The following is a 27073-nucleotide window of genomic DNA, read 5'->3' as shown; positions in this document are numbered from 1 at the left end:
AACACCAGAGGGCAGCATAAGTCAGTGTCATGTGTGTCAGACCCAGAAGAGAACACCAGAGGGCAGCATAGGTCAGCATTATGTGTGTCAGACCCAGGAGAGAACACCAGAGGGCAGCATAAGTCAGCATTATGTGTGTCAGACCCAGGAGAGAACACCAGAGGGCAGCATAAGTCAGCATCATGTGTGTCAGACCCAGGAGAGAACACCAGAGGGCAGCATAAGTCAGCATTATGTGTGTCAGACCCCAGGGAGAACACCAGAGGGCAGCATAAGTCAGCATTATGTGTGTCAGACCCAGGAGAGAATACTAGAGGGCAACATAAGTCAGCATTATGTGTGTCAGACCCAGGAGAGAACACCAGAGGGCAACATAAGTCAGAAATATGTGTGTCAGACCCCAGGAGAGAACACCAGAGGGCAGCATAAGTCAGCATTATGTGTGTCAGACCCCCGGAGAGAACACTAGAGGGCAGCATAAGTCAGCATTATGTGTGTCAGACCCCCGGAGAGAACACCAGAGGGCAGCATACGTCAGCATTATGTGTGTCAGACCTCAGAGAGAACACTAGAGGGCAGCATAAGTCAGCATTATGTGTGTCAGACCTCAGAGAGAACACTAGAGGGCAGCATAAGTCAGCATTATGTGTGTCAGACCCCAGGAGAGAACACCAGAGGGCAGCAAAAGTCAGCATTATGGGTGTCAGACCCAGGAGAGAACACCAGAGGGCAGCATAGGTCAGCATCATGTGTGTCAGACCAAGGAGAGAACACCAGAGGGCAGCATAAGTCAGCATCATGTGTGTCAGGCCCAGGAGAGAACACCAGAGGGCAGCATAAGTCAGCATTATGTGTCAGACCCAGGAGAGAACACCAGAGGGCAGCAAAGGTCAGCAATATGTGTCAGACCCAGGAGAGAACACCAGAGGGCAGCATAGGTCAGCATCATGTGTGTCAGGCCCAGGAGAGAACACCAGAGGGCAGCATAAGTCAGCATTATGTGTGTCAGACCCAGGAGAGAACACCAGAGGGCAGCATAAATCAGCATTATGTGTGTCAGACCCAGGAGAGAACACCAGAGGGCAGCATAGGTCAGCATTATGTGTGTCAGACCCAGGAGAGAACACCAGAGGGCAGCATAGGTCAGCATTATGTGTGTCAGACCCCAGAGAGAACACGAGAGAGCAACATAAGTCAGCATTATGTGTGTCAGACCCAAGAGAGAACACCAGAGGGCAGCATAAATCAGCATTATGCGTGTCAGACCCCAGGAGAGAACACCAGAGGGCAGCATAAATCAGCATTGTGTGTGTCAGACCCAGGAGAGAACACCAGAGGGCAGCATAAGTCAGCATTATGTGTGTCAGACCCAGGAGAGAACACCAGAGGGCAGCATAAGTCAGCATCATGTGTGTCAGACCCAGGAGAGAACACCAGAGAGCAGCATAAGTCAGCATCATGTGTGTCAGACCCAGGAGAGAACACCAGAGGGCAGCATAAGTCAGCATTATGTGTGTCAGACCCAGGAGAGAACACCAGAGGGCAGCATAAGTCAGCATTATGTGTGTCAGACCCAGGAGAGAACACCAGAGGGCAGCATAAATCAGCATTATGTGTGTCAGACCCAGGAGAGAACACCAGAGGGCAGCATAGGTCAGCATTATGTGTGTCAGACCCAGGAGAGAACACCAGAGGGCAGCATAGGTCAGCATTATGTGTGTCAGACCCCAGAGAGAACACGAGAGGGCAACATAAGTCAGCATTATGTGTGTCAGACCCAAGAGAGAACACTAGAGGGCAGCATAAATCAGCATTATGCGTGTCAGACCCCAGGAGAGAACACTAGAGGGTAGCATAAGTCAGCATTATGTGTGTCAGACCCAGGGAAGAACACTAGAGGGCAGCATAAATAAGCATTGTGTGTGTCAGACCCAGGAGAGAACACCAGAGGGCAGCAAAGGTCAGCATTATGTGTGTAAGACTCAGGAGAGAACACTTGAGGGCAGCATAAGTCAGCATTGTGTGTGTCAGACCCAGGAGAGAACACTAGAGGGCAGCATAAGTCAGCATTATGTGTGTCAGACCCAGGAGAGAACACCAGAGGGCAGCATAAGTCCATTTTATATATGTAAGACCCTGGAGAGAACACTAGAGGGCAGCATAAGTCCATATTATGTGTATCAGACCCAGGAGAGAACACCAGAGGGCAGCATAAGTCAGCATCATGTGTGTCAGACCCAGGAGAGAACACCAGAGGGCAGCATAAGTCAGTGTCATGTGTGTCAGACCCAGAAGAGAACACCAGAGGGCAGCATAGGTCAGCATTATATGTGTCAGGCCCAGGAGAGAACACTAGAGGGCAGCATAAGTCAGCAATATGTGTGTAAGACCCAGGAGACATCACTAGAGGGCAGCATAAGTCAGCATTATGTGTGTCAGACCCAGGAGAGAACACCAGAGGGCAGCATAAGTTAGCATTATGTTTGTCAGACCCAGGAGAGAACACCAGAGGGCAGCATAAGTCCATTTTTATATGTGTAAGACCCAGGAGAGAACACTAAAGGGAAGCATAAGTCCATATTATGTGTATCAGACCCAGGAGAGCACACCAGAGGGCAGCATAAGTCCATATTATGTGTATCAGACCCAGGATGGAACACCAGAGGGCAGCATAAGTCAGCATCATGTATGTCAGACCCAGGAGAGAACACCAGAGGGCAGCACAAGTCAGTGTCATGTGTGTCAGGCCCAGGAGAGAACACTAGAGGGCAGCATAAGTCAGCATTGTGTGTCAGACCCAGGAAAGAACACTAGAGGGCAGCATAAGTCAGCATTATGTGTGTAAGACCCAGGAGACATCACTAGAGGGCAGCATAAGTCAGCATTATGTGTGTAAGACCCAGGAGACATCACTAGAGGGCAGCATAAGTCAGCATTATGTTTGTCAGACCCAGGAGAGAACACCAGAGGGCAGCATAAGTTAGCATTAGGTTTGTCAGACCCAGGAGAGAACACCAGAGGGCAGCATAAGTCCATATTATGTGTGTGAGACCCAGGAGAGAACACAAGAGGGCAGCATAAGTCCATTTTATGTGTATCAGACCCAGTAGAGAACACCAGAGGGCAGCATACGTCAGCATTGTGTGTGTCAGACCCAGGAGAGAACACCAGAGGGCAGCATAGGTCAGCATCATGTGTGTCAGACCCTGGAGAGCACACTAGAGGGCAGCATAAGTCAGCATCATCTGGCAGACCCAGGATAGAACACCAGAGGGCAGCATAGGTCAGCATTATGGGTGTCAGGCCCAGGAGAGAACACCAGAGGGCAGCACAAGTCAGTATCATGTGTGTCAGACCCAGGAGAGAACACTAGAGGGCAGCATAAGTCAGCATTATGTGTGTCAGACCCAGGAGAGAACACTAGAGGGCAGCATAGGTCAGCGTCATGTGTGTCAGACCCAGGAGAGAACACTAGAGTGCAGTATAAGTCAGCGTCATGTGTGTCAGACCCAGGAGAGAACACTAGAGGGCAGCATAAGTCAGTATTGTGTGTCAGACCCAGGAGAGAACACCAGAGGGCAGCATAAATCAGCATTATGTGTGTCAGACCCAGGAGAGAACACCAGAGGGCAGCATAAGTCAGCATTATGTGTGTCAGACCCAGGAGAGAACACCAGAGGGCAGCAGAAGTCAGCATTATGTAGGCGTAATCTCCATGTAATAGAGAACACAGTGTGGGTTTGCATAGTTGAAGTTTTATAGATTTTTTTGGCCTCATTATAACCCGAATCGTTATCCCGCCACTATTTTAGAGGATCATTTACACGCTCAGCCTGAAGAATAAATGCAGAGTTATAACTCATGGGAGGCCAAGCTAGGTTTCTTACTCTGAAGGACCTCATTTAATGGAGGTTTCCTAAATCTTCATCAGTAGACACGAGGTGACCTTCACTGGCAGGCCTATGCTCATTCTATGGGAGTACCAACGCTGGGATGTGCACTAATGGCTAAAAGTACCTCCAGGAAGATACCACAACCCCCTAGAGGGGGATCGGACCTCCGCTATGGTATATACATCCTCCTATCGTATAACAATGGCTTGCAGGATGTCTCCCCCCATTACCCCATTCAGGGGTACGCCCTCCTCCACACACGGAAAGAGAAACCTAAAATATTTGGATGTAGTTTTTTTAAACTCTGTAACAATACAGGATGGTGGCGGAGCAGGGTATTGCAGGGTACAGGATGGATACCAGTACTGATCAGGCAGGGACTGTACAGACTGGGAACAGGATGGGTGCCCAATGGACAGGACTGGTCAGGAAAGGACTCTACAGACAGAGGGCACAGACTGGGTGAGCAGCAGAAGATGTACTCAGTAACAATACAGGACGGGTGACCAAGGCACAGGACAGGTGACAGTGCTGGGCAGGCAGGACTCTATACATAGGGCGCAGACCGGGCAGGCAGGACTCTATACAGAGGGCGCAGACCGGGCAGGCAGGACTCTATACAGAGGGCGCAGACCGGGCAGGCAGGACTCTATACAGACGGCGCAGACCGGGCAGGCAGGACTCTATACAGAGGGCGCAGACCGGGCAGGCAGGACTCTATACAGAGGGCGCAGACCGGGCAGGCAGGACTCTACACAGAGGGCGCAGACCGGGCAGGCAGGACTCTACACAGAGGGCGCAGACCGGGCAGGCAGGACTCTGCGCAGACCGGGCAGGCAGGACTCTATACAGAGGGCGCAGACCGAGCAATCAGGACTCTATACAGAGGGCGCAGGCCGAGCAATCAGGACTCTACACAGAGGGCGCAGGCCGGGCAGGCAGGACTCTACACAGAGGGCGCAGACCGAGCAATCAGGACTCTACACAGAGGGCGCAGACCGGGCAGGCAGGACTCTACACAGAGGGCGCAGGCCGGGCAGGCAGGACTCTACACAGAGGGCGCAGACCGAGCAATCAGGACTCTATACAGAGGGCACAGACCGGGCAGGCAGGACTCTATACAGAGGGCACAGACCGGGCAGGCAGGACTCTATACAGAGGGCACAGACCGGGCAGGCAGGACTCTATACAGAGGGCACAGACCGGGCAGGCAGGACTCTATACAGAGGGCACAGACCGGGCAGGCAGGACTCTATACAGAGGGCACAGACCGGGCAGGCAGGACTCTATACAGAGGGCACAGACCGGGCAGGCAGGACTCTATACAGAGGGCACAGACCGGGCAGGCAGGACTCTATACAGAGGGCACAGACCGGGCAGGCAGGACTCTATACAGAGGGCACAGACCGGGCAGGCAGGACTCTATACAGAGGGCACAGACCGGGCAGGCAGGACTCTATACAGAGGGCACAGACCGGGCAGGCAGGACTCTATACAGAGGGCACAGACTGGGCAGGCAGGGGACATGTATTCTGTAACAGTACAGGATGGTGGCAGTGCAGGTAGAAGCAGAGCGCAGGACTATGAGAAGAGGAAGGATCTGGGAATAACTGGGCTCAGGTCCAGCAGACGGCGGCTCAGGCAGGGAGGAGTCGCATTCCATAGTGGCAGCTCAGGGAGTGTCCGGGAACTGCACACAGGGCGATGCCAGGATGAATTAACTCCACAGGGCAATCACAGAGCCGTGTCTGCATGGAGGAAGTAGAAGTCTTCTAGCAGCGCACTGATACCAGGGAGAGATCTCCATCATGTCACTGCACACCACTGTCTAACCTGCGCAGGCTCTCTCACTATCTGCTGGGTATAGTGAGAAATATTTTCAGGCTTGGGGACAGGAGGATCTATATTTCTGCTCCACCTAGATGACACTCAAAACGGCTCCTTGCAGTGGAGGCTGATGTGGCAGCTTGTGGGTAAATTGACAGCCGGGCGGGAGGGGGTGTCAGGATGAGAGGGGTGCTATGGGGATTCTCCTACCCTCAGAGAAATGGTATGGGACAACAAGGCATGCCACACCGGCATCACCTGTCCTTTTATAGGACAGTGTTGTGCAGGAGGAGTAGGGAGGAGTATGGAGGGGTATAGAGGGGTAGGGAGGAGTAGGAAGGGGTATGGAGGAGTAGGGAGGGGTAGGGAGGAGTAGGGAGGGGTAGGGAGGAGTAGGGAGGGGTAGGGAGGAGTAGGGAGGGGTAGGGAGGAGTAGGGAGGGGTAGGGAGGGGTAGGGAGGGGTAGGGAGGGGTAAGGAGGAGTAGGGAGGAGTAGGGAGGAGTAGGGAGGAGTATGGAGGGGTATAGAGGGGTAGGGAGGAGTAGGAAGGGGTATGGAGGAGTAGGAAGGGGTATGGAGGAGTAGGGAGGGGTAGGGAGGAGTAGGGAGGAGTAGGGAGGAGTAGGGAGGAGTAGGGAGGAGTAGGGAGGGGTAGGGAGGAGTAGGGAGGGGTAGGGAGGAGTATAGAGGGGTAGGGAGGAGTATAGAGGGGTAGGGAGGAGTATAGAGGGGTAGGGAGGAGTATAGAGGGGTAGGGAGGAGTATAGAGGGGTAGGGAGGGGTAGGGAGGAGTATAGAGGGGTAGGGAGGAGTATAGAGGGGTAGGGAGGAGTATAGAGGGGTAGGGAGGAGTATAGAGGGGTAGGGAGGAGTAGGGAGGAGTATAGAGGGGTAGGGAGGAGTATAGAGGGGTAGGGAGGAGTATAGAGGGGTAGGGAGGAGTATAGAGGGGTAGGGAGGAGTAGGGATCACCAGGTTCAGTGTGTACAGCAATGTGTACCAGCTCGGTGTTGAGTTACAGCAGCGTTGGTGTAATGAATACAGAACACGAGTATTTATATAGGAGGTGATAAATGTGTTTTGTTTTTGGGCCGGCCCATCAGACCAGAGAATGGGGTGAGGGATTTGGTTTTCATTCCAGGATAAGCGCAGAGTTCCCATAAATACAAATCATAAGGTTCAAGCGGAACGCCAGGCAAACAGCTAAATGCACGTTCTAAAAGTAAATATCATCATCTATCTCTGCTGGGGGATGGATACCAATGTGTGCTGGGAGAGGGATACAGAGGAGAGACCAATGTGTGTGCTGGGAGAGGGATACAGAGGAGAGACCAATGTGTGTGCTGGGAGAGGGATACAGAGGAGAGACCAATGTGTGTGCTGGGAGGGGAATACAGAGGAGAGACCAATGTGTGTGCTGGGAGAGGGATACAGAGGAGAGACCAATGTGTGTGCTGGGAGGGGGATACAGAGGAGAGACCAATGCGTGTGCTGGGAGAGGGATACAGGGAGAGACCAATGTGTGCGCTGGGAGGGGGATACAGAGGAGAGACCAATGTGTGTGCTGGGAGGGGGATACAGGGAGAGACCAATGTGTGTGCTGGGAGGGGGATACAGGGAGAGACCAATGTGTGCGCTGGGAGGGGGATACAGAGGAGAGACCAATGTGTGCGCTGGGAGAGGGATACAGAGGAGAGACCAATGTGTGCGCTGGGAGGGGGATACAGAGGAGAGACCAATGTGTGTGCTGGGAGAGGGATACAGGGAGAGACCAATGTGTGCGCTGGGAGGGGGATACAGAGGAGAGACCAATGTGTGTGCTGGGAGAGGGATACAGAGGAGAGACCAATGTGTGTGCTGGGAGGGGGATACAGAGGAGAGACCAATGTGTGTGCTGGGAGGGGGATACAGAGGAGAGACCAATGTGTGTGCTGGGAGGGGGATACAGAGGAGAGACCAATGTGTGTGCTGGGAGGGGGATACAGAGGAGAGACCAATGTGTGTGCTGGGAGGGGGATACAGAGGAGAGACCAATGTGTGTGCTGGGAGGGGGATACAGAGGAGAGACCAATGTGTGTGCTGGGAGGGGGATACAGAGGAGAGACCAATGTGTGTGCTGGGAGGGGGATACAGGGAGAGACCAATGTGTGTGCTGGGAGAGGGATACAGAGGAGAGACCAATGTGTGTGCTGGGAGGGGGATACAGAGGAGAGACCAATGCGTGTGCTGGGAGAGGGATACAGGGAGAGACCAATGTGTGCGCTGGGAGGGGGATACAGAGGAGAGACCAATGTGTGTGCTGGGAGGGGGATACAGAGGAGAGACCAATGTGTGTGCTGGGAGGGGGATACAGAGGAGAGACCAATGTGTGTGCTGGGAGGGGGATACAGAGGAGAGACCAATGTGTGTGCTGGGAGGGGGATACAGGGAGAGACCAATGTGTGTGCTGGGAGGGGGATACAGGGAGAGACCAATGTGTGTGCTGGGAGGGGGATACAGAGGAGAGACCAATGTGTGCGCTGGGAGAGGGATACAGAGGAGAGACCAATGTGTGCGCTGGGAGGGGGATACAGAGGAGAGACCAATGTGTGTGCTGGGAGAGGGATACAGGGAGAGACCAATGTGTGCGCTGGGAGGGGGATACAGAGGAGAGACCAATGTGTGTGCTGGGAGAGGGATACAGAGGAGAGACCAATGTGTGTGCTGGGAGGGGGATACAGAGGAGAGACCAATGTGTGTGCTGGGAGGGGGATACAGAGGAGAGACCAATGTGTGTGCTGGGAGGGGGATACAGAGGAGAGACCAATGTGTGTGCTGGGAGGGGGATACAGAGGAGAGACCAATGTGTGTGCTGGGAGGGGGATACAGAGGAGAGACCAATGTGTGTGCTGGGAGGGGGATACAGAGGAGAGACCAATGTGTGTGCTGGGAGGGGGATACAGAGGAGAGACCAATGTGTGTGCTGGGAGGGGGATACAGGGAGAGACCAATGTGTGTGCTGGGAGGGGGATACAGGGAAAGACCAATGTGTGCGCTGGGAGAGGGATACAGAGGAGAGACCAATGTGTGTGCTGGGAGAGGGATACAGAGGAGAGACCAATGTGTGTGCTGGGAGGGGGATACAGAGGAGAGACCAATGTGTGTGCTGGGAGAGGGATACAGAGGAGAGACCAATGTGTGTGCTGGGAGGGGGATACAGAGGAGAGACCAATGTGTGTGCTGGGAGAGGGATACAGAGGAGAGACCAATGTGTGTGCTGGGAGGGGGATACAGAGGAGAGACCAATGTGTGTGCTGGGAGGGGGATACAGAGGAGAGACCAATGTGTGTGCTGGGAGGGGGATACAGAGGAGAGACCAATGTGTGTGCTGGGAGGGGGATACAGGGAGAGACCAATGTGTGTGCTGGGAGGGGGATACAGGGAAAGACCAATGTGTGCGCTGGGAGAGGGATACAGAGGAGAGACCAATGTGTGTGCTGGGAGAGGGATACAGAGGAGAGACCAATGTGTGTGCTGGGAGGGGGATACAGAGGAGAGACCAATGTGTGCGCTGGGAGAGGGATACAGAGGAGAGACCAATGTGTGCGCTGGGAGGGGGATACAGAGGAGAGACCAATGTGTGTGCTGGGAGAGGGATACAGGGAGAGACCAATGTGTGCGCTGGGAGGGGGATACAGAGGAGAGACCAATGTGTGTGCTGGGAGAGGGATACAGAGGAGAGACCAATGTGTGTGCTGGGAGGGGGATACAGAGGAGAGACCAATGTGTGCGCTGGGAGGGGGATACAGAGGAGAGACCAATGTGTGTGCTGGGAGGGGGATACAGAGGAGAGACCAATGTGTGTGCTGGGAGAGGGATACAGGGAGAGACCAATGTGTGCGCTGGGAGGGGGATACAGAGGAGAGACCAATGTGTGCACTGGGAGAGGGATACAGAGGAGAGACCAATGTGTGTGCTGGGAGGGGGATACAGAGGAGAGACCAATGTGTGTGCTGGGAGGGGGATACAGAGGAGAGACCAATGTGTGTGCTGGGAGGGGGATACAGAGGAGAGACCAATGTGTGTGCTGGGAGAGGGATACAGGGAGAGACCAATGTGTGTGCTGGGAGGGGGATACAGGGAGAGACCAATGTGTGTGCTGGGAGAGGGATACAGAGGAGAGACCAATGTGTGTGCTGGGAGAGGGATACAGGGAGAGACCAATGTGTGTGCTGGGAGAGGGATACAGGGAGAGACCAATGTGTGTGCTGGGAGAGGGATACAGAGGAGAGACCAATGTGTGTGCTGGGAGGGGGATACAGAGGAGAGACCAATGTGTGCGCTGGGAGGGGGATACAGAGGAGAGACCAATGTGTGTGCTGGGAGAGGGATACAGGCAGAGACCAATGTGTGTGCTGGGAGAGGGATATAGAGGAGAGACCAATGTGTGCGCTGGGAGAGGGATACAGAGGAGAGACCAATGTGTGTGCTGGGAGGGGGATACAGAGGAGAGACCAATGTGTGTGCTGGGAGGGGGATACAGAGGAGAGACCAATGTGTGTGCTGGGAGAGGGATACAGGGAGAGACCAATGTGTGCGTTGGGAGGGGGATACAGAGGAGAGACCAATGTGTGCACTGGGAGAGGGATACAGAGGAGAGACCAATGTGTGTGCTGGGAGGGGGATACAGAGGAGAGACCAATGTGTGTGCTGGGAGGGGGATACAGAGGAGAGACCAATGTGTGTGCTGGGAGGGGGATACAGAGGAGAGACCAATGTGTGTGCTGGGAGAGGGATACAGGGAGAGACCAATGTGTGTGCTGGGAGGGGGACACAGGGAGAGACCAATGTGTGTGCTGGGAGAGGGATACAGAGGAGAGACCAATGTGTGTGCTGGGAGAGGGATACAGGGAGAGACCAATGTGTGTGCTGGGAGAGGGATACAGGGAGAGACCAATGTGTGTGCTGGGAGAGGGATACAGAGGAGAGACCAATGAGTGTGCTGGGAGAGGGATACAGAGGAGAGACCAATGTGTGTGCTGGGAGGGGGATACAGAGGAGAGACCAATGTGTGCGCTGGGAGGGGGATACAGAGGAGAGACCAATGTGTGTGCTGGGAGAGGGATACAGGCAGAGACCAATGTGTGTGCTGGGAGAGGGATACAGAGGAGAGACCAATGTGTGCGCTGGGAGAGGGATACAGAGGAGAGACCAATGTGTGTGCTGGGAGGGGGATACAGAGGAGAGACCAATGTGTGTGCTGGGAGGGGGATACAGAGAGACCAATGTGTGTGCTGGGAGGGGGATACAGAGGAGAGACCAATGTGTGTGCTGGGAGAGGGATACAGAGGAGAGACCAATGTGTGTGCTGGGAGGGGGATACAGAGGAGAGACCAATGTGTGCGCTGGGAGGGGGATACAGAGGAGAGACCAATGTGTGTGCTGGGAGGGGGATACAGAGGAGAGACCAATATGTGTGCTGGGAGAGGGATACAGAGGAGAGACCAATGTGTGTGCTGGGAGAGGGATACAGAGGAGAGACCAATGTGTGTGCTGGGAGAGGGATACAGAGGAGAGACCAATGTGTGTGCTGGGAGAGGGATACAGAGGAGAGACCAATGTGTGCGCTGGGAGGGGGATACAGAGGAGAGACCAATGTGTGTGCTGGGAGGGGAATACAGAGGAGAGACCAATGTGTGCGCTGGGAGGGGGATACAGAGGAGAGACCAATGTGTGCGCTGGGAGGGGGATACAGAGGAGATAATGTGTGTGCGGGGAGAGGATCTACTGCTTGTTTATAATATGAAGAGCCCATAGCCTGGCCACAGTTCTATTTTAAAGCAACTCTCACTTTTTTAAAAGTCCAGATAAGAGAGCCACCATGTAGAGCAAGCAAATACGACTCACGCATTCCACTGCTTGTGCCAATGAACCCCTCTACAGAAAAGAGAAAACCTAGCAGAAAAATCTTCTTCATTTGACACTTCCAGGCGTGTCAGGTCCTGGGGTCCCCTGCTGCTGCCGATCACTATGTCCCAACAGCACAAAGGGTTCAATGGAAGGAATCACAGAGTATACGGGGGGACAAGACACCCGACACACCCAGAGGTAATCACAGGTTGATGAATGAGCCACGCCTAGTCTATACAGATACCAGTTGGGAACAGTTTCAGCATCCTGTTGTCTACAAGATCCTATCCAGTATGGCATTGGATAGGAGTATGCTGATCAACATTTAGGTCTCACCCAGGGGTCTTCAAACTATGGCCCTCCAGTTGTTCAGGAACTACAATTCCCATCATGCCTAGTCAGGTCTGTGAATGTCAGTTTTACAATGCCTTATGGGACGTGTAGTTCCACAACAGCTGGAGGGCCGTAGTTTGAGGATCCCTGTCTCAGACACATGGCAGAGGAAGAGGATGATGAAGAGGAGGAGGATGATGAGGAAGAGGAGGATGATGATAAGGAAGAGGAGGATGATGATGAGGAAGAGGAGGATGATGATGAGGAAGAGGAGGAGGATGATGAGGAAGAGGAGGAGGATGATGAGGAAGAGGAGGATGATGAGGAAGAGGAGGAGGATGATGAGGAAGAGGAGGAGGATGATGAGGAAGAGGAGGATGATGATGAGGAAGAGGAGGAGGATGATGAGGAAGAGGAGGAGGATGATGAGGAAGAGGAGGAGGATGATGAGGAAGAGGAGGAGGATGATGAGGAAGAGGAGGATGATGAGGAAGAGGAGGAGGATGATGAGGAAGAGGAGGAGGATGATGAGGAAGAGGAGGAGGATGATGAGGAAGAGGAGGATGATGAGGAAGAGGAGGATGATGAGGAAGAGGAGGATGATGAGGAAGAGGATGATGATGAGGAGGGAATATTGCTGCTGGAAAGTGACGGACTCACCATGACTCTACAACTCCGTATATTCTCAGAATATCTCCCTCCTAACACTTGGCCGAGGATTAACCACCCCCTCAGATCAGGTTTCCCATCACACACACACGGCAGACAGCTGGCCAAGTGTCCGGCCCGCACACCGCGCACCATGAATGTATATTTATATAGAATCACAATTTTTCTCTCTGGGGATTTCCATGCTATATATAAAAATAAAACCTCCAGCCCTGGTAACAAACAGAGGCTACAGGCAATGATGTCTGTCCAAAAACCACATATTTTAGACACCCAGGGGCACCAGACTTCTTTCACACATTCAATCACTGTCCGATTCAGTGTTTCTCAACCTTTTTTCAGTCAAGGCACCCTTTAAAATGATGGACAATCTCAAGGCACCCCATTCTAAAATGTAAAATCTGCTCTAATCGTTTTACATAATGCAGCAACATCAATACATGTAGGACACCCAACGTTCGAGGGGATTTATTCTTCCAAAGCAAACAAACACAATTGCTAACTGATACTGACTACTATTCCAATGTTTCTCTTCTCTCCCTCAGCTAATGTGACCCCAAAGCTGATAGAGAGGGGCAGGGGAGGGTCAAACAAAGATGATATGCAGGCAAATGACATCCTCTTTATCAACCGATGACGCCATTGGTCGTTCAGAGCTTGGCAGCTAGAAGGTTGTAATGGTGAACAATGAAAAATTGTGGATTTGTGTAACTAAAAGGAAGGTTTCATCCACACACGGGCTTGTATACAGTTTTGGGGCAATTTATAGGCATTTTTCCAAATCACCCCTGAAGAACCCTCAAGGCACCCTGGTGGAAATAGGCTGGTCCAATTCTTGCTGCCTTCACCTCTGTAATATTTCCATACAATTGTACCACCCTAACCATAGAAACCATCAAACTACTAAATTCAGTCCCTGGTTATTTCTCGCCTTGACTATTGCAATTCCTTACTCATTCGTCGACCTCCCTTCAGTCCACCATGAATGCCGATGCCATACTCATCCACCTTACCGACCACCCAGTGTCCTTCACCCCTCTCTGCCATTTCCTCCACTCTCCTCCGCCCTACTTTACCAATCTCTTCACTGGCCTCTGCTCAGTGTCCACCACCGCGCTCTATCAATCCCTCCACTCAGTGTCCTCCACCCCTCTTAGCTATTTCCAACACTCACTGTCCTTCACCCTTCTCTAGAAATCCTTTACCTGGCCTCTGCTCAGTGTCCTCCATCCATCTTTATCAATCCCTCCACTGGATTATGCTCAGTGTCCTCCACCTCTCCTTACCAATCCCTCCACTGACCTCCAACCCTCTCTACCAATCCCTCCACTGGTCTCTGCTCAGTGTCCTCCACCCCTCGCTACCATTTACCCCACTCACCTCCACTCAGTGTCCACCTTCCTTCTCTACCAAGCCCTCCAATGATCTCCATCCCTCTCTACCAATCCCTCCACTGCCCTTCACTCAGTGTCCACCTCTCTTCTCTACCAATTACTCCACTGGCCTCTACTCAGTGTCCTCCACCCCTTTCTGCCAATCCCTCCACTCATCGTCCTCCACAATGTTCTGCCAATCCCTCCACTCACTGTCCTCCACCCCTTTCTGCCAATCCCTCCACTCATCGTCCTCCACCCCTTTCTGCCAATCCCTCCACTCACTGTCCTCCACCCCTTTCTGCCAATCCCTCCACTCATCGTCCTCCACAACGTTCTGCCAATCCCTCCACTCACTGTCCTCCACCCCTTTCTGACAATCCCTCCACTCAGCGTCCTCCACCCCTTTCTGCCAATCCCTCCACTCAGCGTCCTCCACCCCTTTCTGCCAATCCCTCCACTCAGCGTCCTCTACCCCTCGCTGCCAATCCCTCCACTGACCTCTACTCAGTGTCCTCCACCCCTTTCTGCCAATCCCTCCACTCACCGTCCTCCACCCCTTTCTGCCAATCCCTCCACTCAGCGTCCTCTACCCCTCGCTGCCAATGCCTCCACTGACCTCTAGTCAGTGTCCTCCACCCCTTTCTGCCAATCCCTCCACTCAGCGTCCTCCACCCCTTTCTGCCAATCCCTCCACTCAGCGTCCTCCACCCCTTTCTGCCAATCCCTCCACTCAGCGTCCTCTACCCCTCTCTGCCAATCCCTCCACTGACCTCTACTCAGTGTCCTCCACCCCTTTCTGCCAAGCCCTCCCCCCCTTCTGCCAATCCCTCCACTCAGTGTCCTCCACCCATTTCTGCCAATCCCTCCACTGGCCTCCACTCAGTGTCCTCCACAACTTTCTGCCAATCCCTTCACTCACTGTCCTCCACCCCTTTCTGCCAATCCCTCCACTGGCCTCAGCTTAGTACCCTCTGTCCCTTTCTACCAATCTCTCTACTGACTTCCACTCAGTGTCCACCACCCCTTTCTTCTAATCCCTCCACTGGTCCCCATTCAGCACCCTCCACCCCTTTCTACCAACCCCTCCACCCAATGTCAGCTACCCCTCTCTACCAATACCTCCACTGGCTTCCATTCAGTGACCTCCACTCATTGCCCTCCACCCCTCTCAGCCAATCCATCCACTGGCCTCCATCCCTCTCTACTATTCCTTCCACTTTGTGGTTGAGCCGTGGTTTTACCACCCCCAACTGCAACACCCCTTTAGCTGCTGAGGCGGCGGCCAAGACACATACCGCGGCGGTGATGCTTTGTTCTCGGTAGGACTTATACCCACTGTTATACTCAAGTGAATGTGGCCACTCAGCAAGCGCAATTACACATCTGCATGCAACGCATGTGTTTGTGGCATGCTATCAAGGGGTTAAAGCAGGCGATGAGAAAGCCATAAAACACCTCCTCACTGCCTGTCAAATGCTTTCTGAAGAGCGTTCCGAATGCGGATTACTCTTCGGAGCGTGTCACTAGTGTAAACAAGCCTTTACTGTCACTGTTTTCCCATGCAGTGGTGCACGGGCTAAATGCTTGTTTTTGTCTAGAGGAGATTTACTTACCTAATCCTGCGATTCTCCCAGCACAAGACTGGTCCGTCACCCCCGTGCTCCAATGATCTGTTCCTGATGTCACCAAGCTCAGAGCAGGCTCCACAGATCAGGAACAGTCCACCTTTGGAAAGTAGGGGGGGGGGGTTGTGGAGCAATTTTCCGGTGAAATGAAGGATCAGGTGAGTATAAGCTTTCTTATCCCCCTAGAAAAAACAAGCAGTGCAATGCGGGCACCGCTCCACTGCATGGGAAACCTTATTATTTTTGCCTGGAGTTGGGCTTAAAGCAAAATAACTGCTTGCTCTTGTGTAGTAACCTCTGAATGTGCAGAGGAACCAGGTTCCAGGTACTCACGGGACAGAAGAAAGAGTTCTCGGTGATATATCGGGCCATGGTGGGGTTATCAGAAGACATGGCCATGATGAGTAGCAGAGCATCCCGCGCCTGCTGACCAATGACCCCCTCGTGGTGGATGAAGGGGACCAGCAGCGAGAAGATCAGGAGGTTGGCAGGTCCATCGTGCCCGGTGGAATCCTGGAAGAAAAGTTCCAGGGTAGAAGGCTCCCGGGCCAGGGAAACACATAGCTGGTTCAGCAGCAACACCAAGTTGTTTTCCAGTACAGGCGAGGCGGGACCGGGAGAGAAAGTGCCAAGGAGGGTGACCAGAGGGCGCAGGACAGGCTGGTAGCGGAGGAGCGGTTGGTGGGATTGGCTGATCAGCATCTCAAACAGCTTCAACTGTTCCACCTAGGATTAGGGAAAAAACAGAGGAACCGTTACCACACAAAAGCGCGAGTAAAACCCCCCCAAAGCCACCCACACATACAGTGAGGAAAATAATGATTTGATCCCCTGCAGATTTTCTATGTTTGCACACTTACAAAGAAATGAAGGGTCTATAACTGTTATCATAGATGTATTTTATATGATAGATACAGAATATCAACCAAAAATCCAGAAAAAACACATGATACAAATGTTATAAATTGAGTTGCAGTTCAGTGAGTAAAATAAGTATTTGATCCCCTACCAATCAACGACAATTCTGGCTCCCACAGACTGGCTACAGTAGGTGCTCATGTGGCACACGGATTAGTCCTGTCAGTGTAAGAAGGTGCTCTTACATAGAGTGGCCTTTTATTGTGGCCAGCCTAAGGCACACCTGTGAGGGGGATGGGTTATCTCGGCAAAGGAGAAGTGATCACTAACACAGATTTGTGAACAATATTTGAGAGAAATCGGCTCAGAAAAAGTCTTAGATCTTTGAGTTCAGCTCATGAAAAATAAACCAATAAAAAACTGCGAGCAGGCAGGTCTTTAAAGTGTTACTAAACCCGGGACTCTGCATTCGCTATATCCCGTCTCCCCGGGACTCGGCCTTCACTATATCCGGTCTCCCCGGGACTCGGCCTTCGCTATATCCGGTCTCCCCGGGACTCGGCATTCGCTATATCCCGTCTCCCCGGGACTCGGCCTTCGCTATATCCGGTCTCCCCGGGACTCGGCCTTCACTATATCCGGTCTCCCCGGGACTCGGCCTTCACTATATCCGGTCTCCCCGGGACTCGGCCTTCACTATATCCGGTCTCCCCGGGACTCGGCCTTCACTATATCCGGTCTCCCCGGGACTCGGCCTTCACTATATCCGGTCTCCCCGGGACTCGGCCTTCACTATATCCGGTCTCCCCGGGACTCGGCCTTCACTATATCCGGTCTCCCCGGGACTCGGCCTTCACTATATCCGGTCTCCCCGGGACTCGGCCTTCACTATATCCGGTCTCCCCGGGACTCGGCCTTCACTATATCCGGTCTCCCCGGGACTCGGCCTTCACTATATCCGGTCTCCCCGGGACTCGGCCTTCACTATATCCGGTCTCCCCGGGACTCGGCCTTCACTATATCCGGTCTCCCCGGGACTCGGCCTTCACTATATCCGGTCTCCCCGGGACTCGGCCTTCACTATATCCGGTCTCCCCGGGACTCGGCCTTCACTATATCCGGTCTCCCCGGGACTCGGCCTTCACTATATCCGGTCTCCCCGGGACTCGGCCTTCACTATATCCGGTCTCCCCGGGACTCGGCCTTCACTATATCCGGTCTCCCCGGGACTCGGCCTTCACTATATCCGGTCTCCCCGGGACTCGGCCTTCACTATATCCGGTCTCCCCGGGACTCGGCCTTCACTATATCCGGTCTCCCCGGGACTCGGCCTTCACTATATCCGGTCTCCCCGGGACTCGGCCTTCACTATATCCGGTCTCCCCGGGACTCGGCCTTCACTATATCCGGTCTCCCCGGGACTCGGCCTTCACTATATCCGGTCTCCCCGGGACTCGGCCTTCACTATATCCGGTCTCCCCGGGACTCGGCCTTCACTATATCCGGTCTCCCCGGGACTCCGCCTTCACTATATCCGGTCTCCCCGGGACTCCGCCTTCACTATATCCGGTCTCCCCGGGACTCCGCCTTCACTATATCCGGTCTCCCCGGGACTCGGCCTTCACTATATCCGGTCTCCCCGGGACTCGGCCTTCACTATATCCGGTCTCCCCGGGACTCGGCCTTCACTATATCCGGTCTCCCCGGGACTCGGCCTTCACTATATCCGGTCTCCCCGGGACTCGGCCTTCACTATATCCGGTCTCCCCGGGACTCGGCCTTCACTATATCCGGTCTCCCCGGGACTCGGCCTTCACTATATCCGGTCTCCCCGGGACTCGGCCTTCACTATATCCGGTCTCCCCGGGACTCGGCCTTCACTATATCCGGTCTCCCCGGGACTCGGCCTTCACTATATCCGGTCTCCCCGGGACTCGGCCTTCACTATATCCGGTCTCCCCGGGACTCGGCCTTCACTATATCTGGTCTCCCCTGGACTCGGCCTTCACTATATCTGGTCTCTCCGGGACTCAGCCTTCACTATATCTGGTCTCCCCAGGACTCTGCCTTCACTATATCTGGTCTCCCCAGGAGCCTGCATTCACTATATCTTGTCTCCCCAGGAGCCTGCATTCACTATATCTGATCTCCCCAGGACTCTGCATTCTCTATATCTGATCTCCCACAGTACATCGAAATGCAATCGTTTTAGTAAAGATAAACTGCTAAATACCTTTTCTCATCAGCAGTATATAGCGGTCTTATGATTTCTATCAGTGTCTGGTTAAAGCTTGTAGAAGGGGTTTTCATTCTACTGTGACTGTCCTACGAGGATGCAGGACCCCTGACCCTCTGTATGGACAGTGCTGATTGGCCCTGTGCTGATCACATGCACCCTCCCCAAAAAAACAAAAAAACCTCTGTAGAAATCCACAACAAACATGTTGCCACATGTTGACAAGCATTTGCCAAGTGACTCCAAGGCTCTGTTCTATCAGGAGATGGATTGGGGACTGTGGAAGACGGGGAGGATCAGAGAATACAAGCTCAATCAGTCTCTTTAAACAATGCAGAGGATTAACCCCTTAGGTTCCACAGTGAGTATAACAAGCATGCTTTACTGCATATACAGACTGATTTTACTGTTGCGGGTTTAGTAACACTTTAATGCGCAAGAAACATGTTATGTCTCCTCTGCAATAACGAACACTTACCTGCCTGCTCACAGTCTTCTGCTGAATGCACAGCTCAATGTGCATGCCTGGCGCAGTCCAGCTGTGCCGGAATGGCAGACACAGAGCGCATGCACAGGATGAGGTCATTCCCTGACCAGTCAATCAAGAGGATGAGAACCTGGCACCTCCCTAGAAGTAACTGGGGGGAAGAGGACAGCAGCCTTCAAGAACCTTCAACCAGCACCTTGTTCAGCCAGGAGGTCCAATGTGACTTTGGAGGCTGAGAGAGCTGCTGGCTTCAAGTTCCAGAATATGCCCAGACCTGGACCATTGCATGAGATCAGTCACCTTTTTCTCCTCAGTGAAGTCCCTATGTAGGTGCCAGTGGAGGAGCTTCTCCAGAATGCCCTCAGATGCCACATAGGCCAGGATGGGTCCCGGTCCCTCCCCGTCTCGCGGTCGCTCCTCCGCTAAAAGGCTCAGCATCTGGTAGGTGTTGTTCCTAACGCAGCTCATATCATCTGTCGTCACATCCGCTGAGGAAGCCCGGCGCTCCAGAATCCTCAGAACCTGAAAGACGAGAAAACACAGTGTGACACCCTTAATGATCTAAGACGGGGGTCTCCAAACTTTCTAAACAAAGGGCCAGTTTATGGAGGGCAGGCTGTAGCCAGTGGGAGTGGAAAATGTCCCAGTGTCAGAGGGAGTATCAATGTCTAGGATATGCTGGTCAGCGGGGTACAATCAAAATTTAATATAGCCTGTATTCAGTAGGAGTAGTAGTAGGACCATCATTGGTGTCAGTGGGAGGAATAGTGTCTTATCATTGGTGTCAGTGGGAGGAATAGTGCCCCATCATTGGTGTCAGTGGGAGGAATAGTGCCCCATCATTGGTATCAGTGGGAGGAATAGTGTCTCATCATTGGAGTCAGTGGGAGGAATAGTGCCCCATCACTGGTGTCAGTGGGGGGGAATAGTGCCCCATCATTGGTATCAGTGAGAGGAATAGTGCCCCATCATTGGTATCAGTGGGAGGAATAGTGTCCCATCATTGGTGTCAGTGGGGGGGGAATAGTGCCCCATCATTGGCATTAGTGGGAGGAATAGTGCCCCATCATTGGTGTCAGTGGGGGGGAATAGTGCCCCATCATTGGTGTCAGTGAGAGGAATAGTGCCCCACCATTGGTGTCAGTGGGAGGGATAGTGACCCATCATTGGTATCAGTGGGAGGAATAGAGTCCCATTATTGGTATCAGTGGGAGGAATAGTGTCCCATTATTGGTATCAGTGGGAGGAATAGTGCCCCATCATTGGTGTCAGTGGGAGGAATAGTGTCCCATTATTGGTATCAGTGGGAGGAATAGTGTCCCATTATTGGTATCAGTGGGAGGAATAGTGTCTCATCATTGGTGTCAGTGGGAGGAATAGTGCCCCATCATTGGTGTCAGTGGGAGGAATAGTGTCCCATCATTGGTGTCAGTGGGAGGAATAGAGCCCCATCATTGGTATCAGTGGGGGGGAATAGTGCCCCATCATTGGTATCAGTGGGAGGAATAGTGTCCCATCATTGGTGTCAGTGGGGGGGGGAATAGTGCCCCATCATTGGTATTAGTGGGAGGAATAGTGCCCCATCATTGGTGTCAGTGGGAGGAATAGTGTCCCATCATTGGTGTCAGTGGGAGGAATAGAGCCCCATCATTGGTATCAGTGGGGGGGAATAGTGCCCCATCATTGGTATCAGTGGGAGGAATAGTGTCCCATCATTGGTGTCAGTGGGGGGGGAATAGTGCCCCATCATTGGTATTAGTGGGAGGAATAGTGCCCCATCATTGGTGTCAGTGGGGGGGAATAGTGCCCCATCATTGGTGTTAGTGAGAGGAATAGTGCCCCACCATTGGTGTCAGTGGGAGGAATAGTGTCCCATTATTGGTATCAGTGGGAGGAATAGTGTCCCATCATTGGTGTCAGTGGGAGGAATAGTGCCCCATCATTGGTGTCAGTGGGAGGAATAGTGCCCCATCATTGGTGTTAGTGGGAGGAATAGTGTCCCATTATTGGTATCAGTGGGAGGAATAGTGTCCCATTATTGGTATCAGTGGGAGGAATAGTGTCCCATTATTGGTATCAGTGGGAGGAATAGTGCCCCATCATTGGTGTCAGTGGGAGGAATGGTGCCCCATCATTGGTGTCAGTGGGAGGAATAGTGCCCCATCATTGGTATCAGTGGGAGGAATAGTGACCCATCATTGGTATCAGTGGGAGGAATAGTGTCCCATTATTGGTATTAGTGGGAGGAATAGTGTCCCATTATTGGTATCAGTGGGAGGAATAGTGTCCCATTATTGGTATCAGTGGGAGGAATAGTGCCCCATCATTGGTGTCAGTGGGAGGAATGGTGCCCCATCATTGGTGTCAGTGGGAGGAATGGTGCCCCATCATTGGTGTCAGTGGGAGGAATAGTGCCCCATCATTGGTGTCAGTGGGAGGAATAGTGCTCCATCATTGGTGTCAGTGGGAGGGATAATGCCCCATCATTGGTGTCAGTGGGAGGGATAATGCCCCATCATTGGTGTCAGTGGGAGGAATAGTGTCCCATCATTGGTGTCAATGGGAGGAATAGTGTCCCATCATTGGTGTCAGTGGGAGGAATGGTGCCCCATCATTGGTGTCAGTGGAAGGAATAGTACCCAGGATTTGGTAGTTTTGCTGTTAGCTGTGCATAAAAATTAGGTCCGGAATACAGCCCAATTTCAGAAGATGGTTCTCAGCTGTTTTGGAGGGGAGATAAAGGGCCAGCGGTTTTACCAGAGAGGCCCCCAACCGCTGCATCTGGAGTGGGGGCACCTTTACCATTTTGCAGCAGGAGAAGTTCTGGTATGTACTATTCATTAGATATAGAACTGCACAGAGGGATTTTTGATAAGTCTCCCTGAAGTTGAACTTCAATGCCATCAATGTTGTTATGAACAATGATGGAACAGTGGAGGCCACCGTCCCCGCATATTCTGTGCAAAAAGGGTGACTTCAAGGGACTGGTTGTCACTGCTAGAACGGGTGGCGAGAGCCGACGGGACCATGAGATCAGGTAATACTCCCTACTACAGCCCCCTAGACCTAACGAGTACTATATATTACATATGTGGTGGGTGGTCACTTTTTCTTGGACTATCACAGCCTTCTAATCTCTTTCCACACACAAGAAAAAATGACAAATGTGACGCCTGCAGGGCGCTCACCTGAGACCAGTGATTTTTGAAGACCATCAGGCAGGTTTCTGGGTCAGCGGTCACCAGGGGTTGGAGGCTGGCACTACGGCCGGGCTTGGCGCCGGCGCCTCGAGGGTTGAGTTTACTAAGCCAGCTCATTCTTGTTGGTCTTGGATCACAAGGTGTAGGTGGGGAGGAGAGTGAGTAGAGGGGAGAACAAAGGGGACAATTAGGACAGGGAGGGAGACATGACCCCAACTCATCCCGTCTGTAGACAGGGCCTCTTCATGATGCCTTCAGACTCTGTAGAGAAAAAAAATAAAAGAAACCATTACCCAAAAAACCAACGACTGGCCTTCATATCCAAATAATACATCTAGAGGATATACTCGAGATAAATTCAGACTCTGAATCATATAGCCCCCCCTTCACATCAGAGACCCCCAATCATATGGTCCCTTCCCATTCACATCAGAGCCCCCCAATCATACGGGCCCCTCCCATTCACATCAGAGCCCCCCAATCATACGGGCCCCTCCCATTCACATCAGAGCCCCCCAATCATACAGTCCCCTCCCATTCACATTAGAGCCCCCCAATCACATAGTCCCCTCCCCTTCACATCAGAGCCCCCCAATCACATAGTCCCCTCCCCTTCACATCAGAGCCCCCAATCATACAGTCCCCTCTCATTCACATTAGAGCCCCCCAATCATACAGTCCCCTCCCATTCACATTAGAGCCCCCCAATCACATACTCCCCTCCCCTTCACATCAGAGCCCCCCAATCACATAGTCCCCTCCCCTTCACATCAGAGACCCCAATCATACAGTCCCCTCTCATTCACATTAGAGCCCCCCAATCACATAGTCCCCTCCCCTTCACATCAGAGCCCACCAATCACATACTCCCCTCTCCTTCACATCAGGGCCCCCCAATCATACGGTCCCTTCCCATTCACATCAGAGCCCCCCAATCATACAGGCCCCTCCCATTCACATCAGAGCCCCTCAATCACATACTCCCCTCCCCTTCACATCAGGGCCCCCCAATCATACGGTCCCCTCCCATTCACATCAGAGCCCCCCAATAAAATAGTCCCCTTCCCTTCACATCAGAGCACCCCAATCACAGATCACACAGTCTCCTCCCCTTCACATCAGAGCCCCCAGATCACACAGTCTCCTCCCCTTCACATCAGAGCCCCCAGATCATACAGTCTCCTCCCCTTCCCATCAGAGCCCCCAGATCACACAGTCACCTCCCCTTCACATCAGAGCCCCCATATCATACAGTCTCCTCCCCTTCCCATTAGAGCCCCCAGATCACACAGTCACCTCCCCTTCACATCAGAGACCCCAGATCATACAGTCACCTCCCCTTCACATCAGAGCCCCCATATCACATAGTCCCCTCCCCTTCACATCAGAGACCCCAGATCACACAGTCTCCTCCCCTTCACATCAGAGACCCCAGATCATACAGTCACCTCCCCTTCACATCAGAGCCCCCATATCACATAGTCCCCTCCCCTTCACATCAGAGCCCCCAGATCACACAGTCTCCTCCCCTTCCCATCAGAGCCCCCAGATCACACAGTCACCTCCCCTTCACATCAGAGCCCCCATATCACACAGTCACCTCCCGTTCACATCAGAGCCCCCATATCATACAGTCTCCTCCCCTTCACATCAGAGTCCCCAGATCATACAGTCTCCTCCCCTTCACATCAGAGCCCCCAGATCATACAGTCTCCTCCCCTTCCCATCAGAGCCCCCAGATCACACAGTCCTCTCCACTTCACATTAGAGCCCCCAGATCACACAGTCCCCTCCCCTTCACATCAGAGCCCCCATATCACAGACACCTCCCATTCACATTAGAGCCCCCCAATAAAATAGTCCCCTCCCCTTCACATCAGAGCCCCCCCAATAAAATAGTCCCCTCCCCTTCACATCAGAGCCCCCAGATCACACAGTCACCTCCCCTTCACATCAGAGCCCCCAGATCACAAAGTCTCCTCCCCTTCACATCAGAGCCCCCAGATCACAAAGTCTCCTCCCCTTCACATCAGAGCCCCCAGATCACATAGTCCTGTCCCCTTCACATCAGAGCCCCCATATCACACAGTCACCTCCCATTCACATTAGAGCCCCCCAATAAAATAGTCCCCTCCCCTTCACATCAGAGCCCCCCAATAAAATAGTCCCCTCCCCTTCACATCAGAGCCCCCAGATCACACAGTCACTTCCCCTTCACATCAGAGCCCCCAGATCAAAAAGTCTCCTCCCCTTCACATCAGAGCCCCCAGATCACACAGTCACCTCCCCTTCACATCAGAGCCCCCAGATCACACAGTCTCCTCCCCTTCACATCAGAGCCCCCAGATCACAAAGTCTCCTCCCCTTCACATCAGAGCCCCCAGATCACACAGTCTCCTCCCCTTCACATCAGAGCCCCCAGATCACACAGTCCCCTCCCCTTCACATCAGAGCCCCCAGATCACACAGTCCTCTGCCCTTCACATCAGAACAGGTAACAGTGCATGTCAGAGCACAAACCAAGCCATGAAGTCCAAGGAATTGTCTGTAGACCTTGGAGACAGGATTGTATGGAGGCACAGATCTGGGGAAGGGTGCAGAAACATTTCTGTAGCCATGAAGGTCCCAATGAGCACAGTGGCCTCCATCATCCGTAAATGGAAGAAGTTTGGAACCACCAAGACTTTTCCTAGAGCGGGCCACCCAGCCAAACTGAGGGATCGGGGGAGAAGGGCCTTAGTCAGGGAGGTGACCAAGAACCCGATGGTCACTCTGACAGAGCTCCAGTGTTTTTCTGTGGAGAGAGGAGAACCTTCTAGAAGAACAACCATCTCTGCAGCACTACACCAATCAGGCCTGTATGGGTGTGGCCAGACAGAAGCCACTCCTCAGTAAAAGTCACATGACAGCCCGCCTGGAGTTTGCCAATAGGCACCTGAAGGACTCTCAGACCACGAGAAACAAAATTCTCTGCTCTGATGAAAGATTGAACTCTTTGGCCTGAATGGCAAGCGTCATGTCCGGAGGAAACCAGGCACGGCTCATCACCTGGCCAATACCATCCCTACAGTGAAGCATGGTGGTGGCAGCATCATGCTGCGGGGATGTTTTTCAGTGGCAGGAACTGGGAGACCAGTCAGGATGGAGGAAAATATGAATGCAGCAATGTACAGAGACATCCTTGATGAAAACCTGCTCCAGAGCGCTCCGGACCTCAGACTGGGGCGAAGGTTCATCTTCCAACAGGACAACGACCCTAAGCACACAGCCAAGATAACAAAGGAGTGGCTATTGGACAACCCTGTGAATGCCCTTGAGTGGCCCAGCCAGAGCCCAGACTTGAACCCGATTGAACATCTCCGGAGAGGTCTAAAAATGGCTGTGCACCGACCCTCCCCCATCCAACCTGATGGAGCTTGAGAGGTCCTGCAATGCAAAGAAGAATGGGAGAAACTGCCCAAAAATAGGAGTGCCAAGCTTGTAGCATCATACTCAGAAATACTTGAGGCTGTAATTGGTGCCAAAGGAGCTTCACCAAAGTATTGAGCAAAGGGTGTGAATACTTATGTACATGGGTACAGCGTCGCACGACCGTGCAATTGTCCGTTAAAATAACACAGTGCCGAATCACAAAAAATGGCCTGGTCATTAAGGGGGTAAAACCTTTCGGTCTAGAAGTGGTTAAGGGATGAACATCGATTGTAAAATGTCTGCGCCCCCCCCCCCCTTCCAAAAAAAAAAAAAAAATTCCCATAGGTTTAGAGTAGGGGGGGGGGGGGGCAGGAGAACATAAATCAGAACTTTGCCTTTAGTGAAGTCAATTCACTGAAAAACCAACCCCCCCACATGTGTTATTCCTGTGATGGTATGTGTGGCTGATATTCCAGGAATGTGGAAAATAACAATGGGGGGAACTCCGCACCGGGTGGAAAAATAATACAATGTATCGTGGTGGAAATGAGCTGAGGAATGTAAATAATGTGTAACATTCCACCAGAGGGAGACCTCCATGAATGAAGAAACGCTACAACGTTGTCATGGTTTCTCCAGATCCCTGCGTACTCCATCCACAGAACAATCTCCCCCCTGGGGGTGGGTTAGTCTGCCAAAAAAAAATAATGCCTTAAAACAACAAAAACAGAACACTCATGCGAGAAATACCACAAATACGGACTAATTGTGATGGAAAATGCTGCATGAGTTACTTTAAAGCTGAATTCAAGATATGGATTTATTTACGACTTGAACCTATAAAACAATATACACTGATCAGCCATAACTTCGTGACCACCCACCATAACCCGTCCAGGCATGGATGGACACCCCTTGACCTCTGAAGGTATACTGTGGGATCTGGTACCAAGCCATCAGTAGCAGATCCTTTAAGACCTGGGAGGTGGGGCCTCCAAACATCAGACTTGTTTTGTCAAGTTCCATGAACCTTCTTCCCCCCACCTTCATCAATGAGCCTTCCCTGCCCTCCCACCTCCATCAATGAGCCTTCCTTCCCCTCCCACCTCCATCAATGAGCCTTCCTTCCCCTCCCACCTCCATCAATGAGCCTTCCTTCCCCTCCCACCTCCATCAATGAGCCTTCCTTCCCCTCCCACCTCCATCAATGAGCCTTCCCTCCCCTCCCACCTTCATCAATGAGCCTTCCCTCCCCTCCCACCTCCATC

The 27073-nt window shown here is 52.7% G+C and overlaps 1 protein-coding gene across 2 annotated transcripts in view; it reads right to left on the bottom strand.

Moving 5' to 3' along the window:
- The window catches only part of FHIP1B (FHF complex subunit HOOK interacting protein 1B), a 132938-nt gene that overhangs the window by 64499 nt on the left and 41366 nt on the right, over nt 1–27073 (bottom strand). For both annotated transcript variants that reach the window (XM_082245116.1, XM_082245117.1), the window contains exons 2-4: nt 22383–22655; nt 19495–19716; nt 15947–16339 (exon numbers count right to left, since the gene is read on the bottom strand). In XM_082245116.1, the coding sequence (XP_082101242.1) occupies nt 15947–16339; nt 19495–19716; nt 22383–22511 (744 nt within the window). In that variant the 5' untranslated portion in view covers nt 22512–22655. The remainder of the gene's footprint in view (nt 1–15946; nt 16340–19494; nt 19717–22382; nt 22656–27073) is intronic.

Source organism: Pelophylax lessonae (genome assembly GCF_965119305.1).
Source record: "Pelophylax lessonae genome assembly, chromosome: 2".
Lineage (NCBI taxonomy): Eukaryota > Metazoa > Chordata > Amphibia > Anura > Ranidae > Pelophylax > Pelophylax lessonae.
Note: the sequence above shows the minus strand (reverse complement) of the source record. Positions and strands in the feature narration are given on the sequence as shown.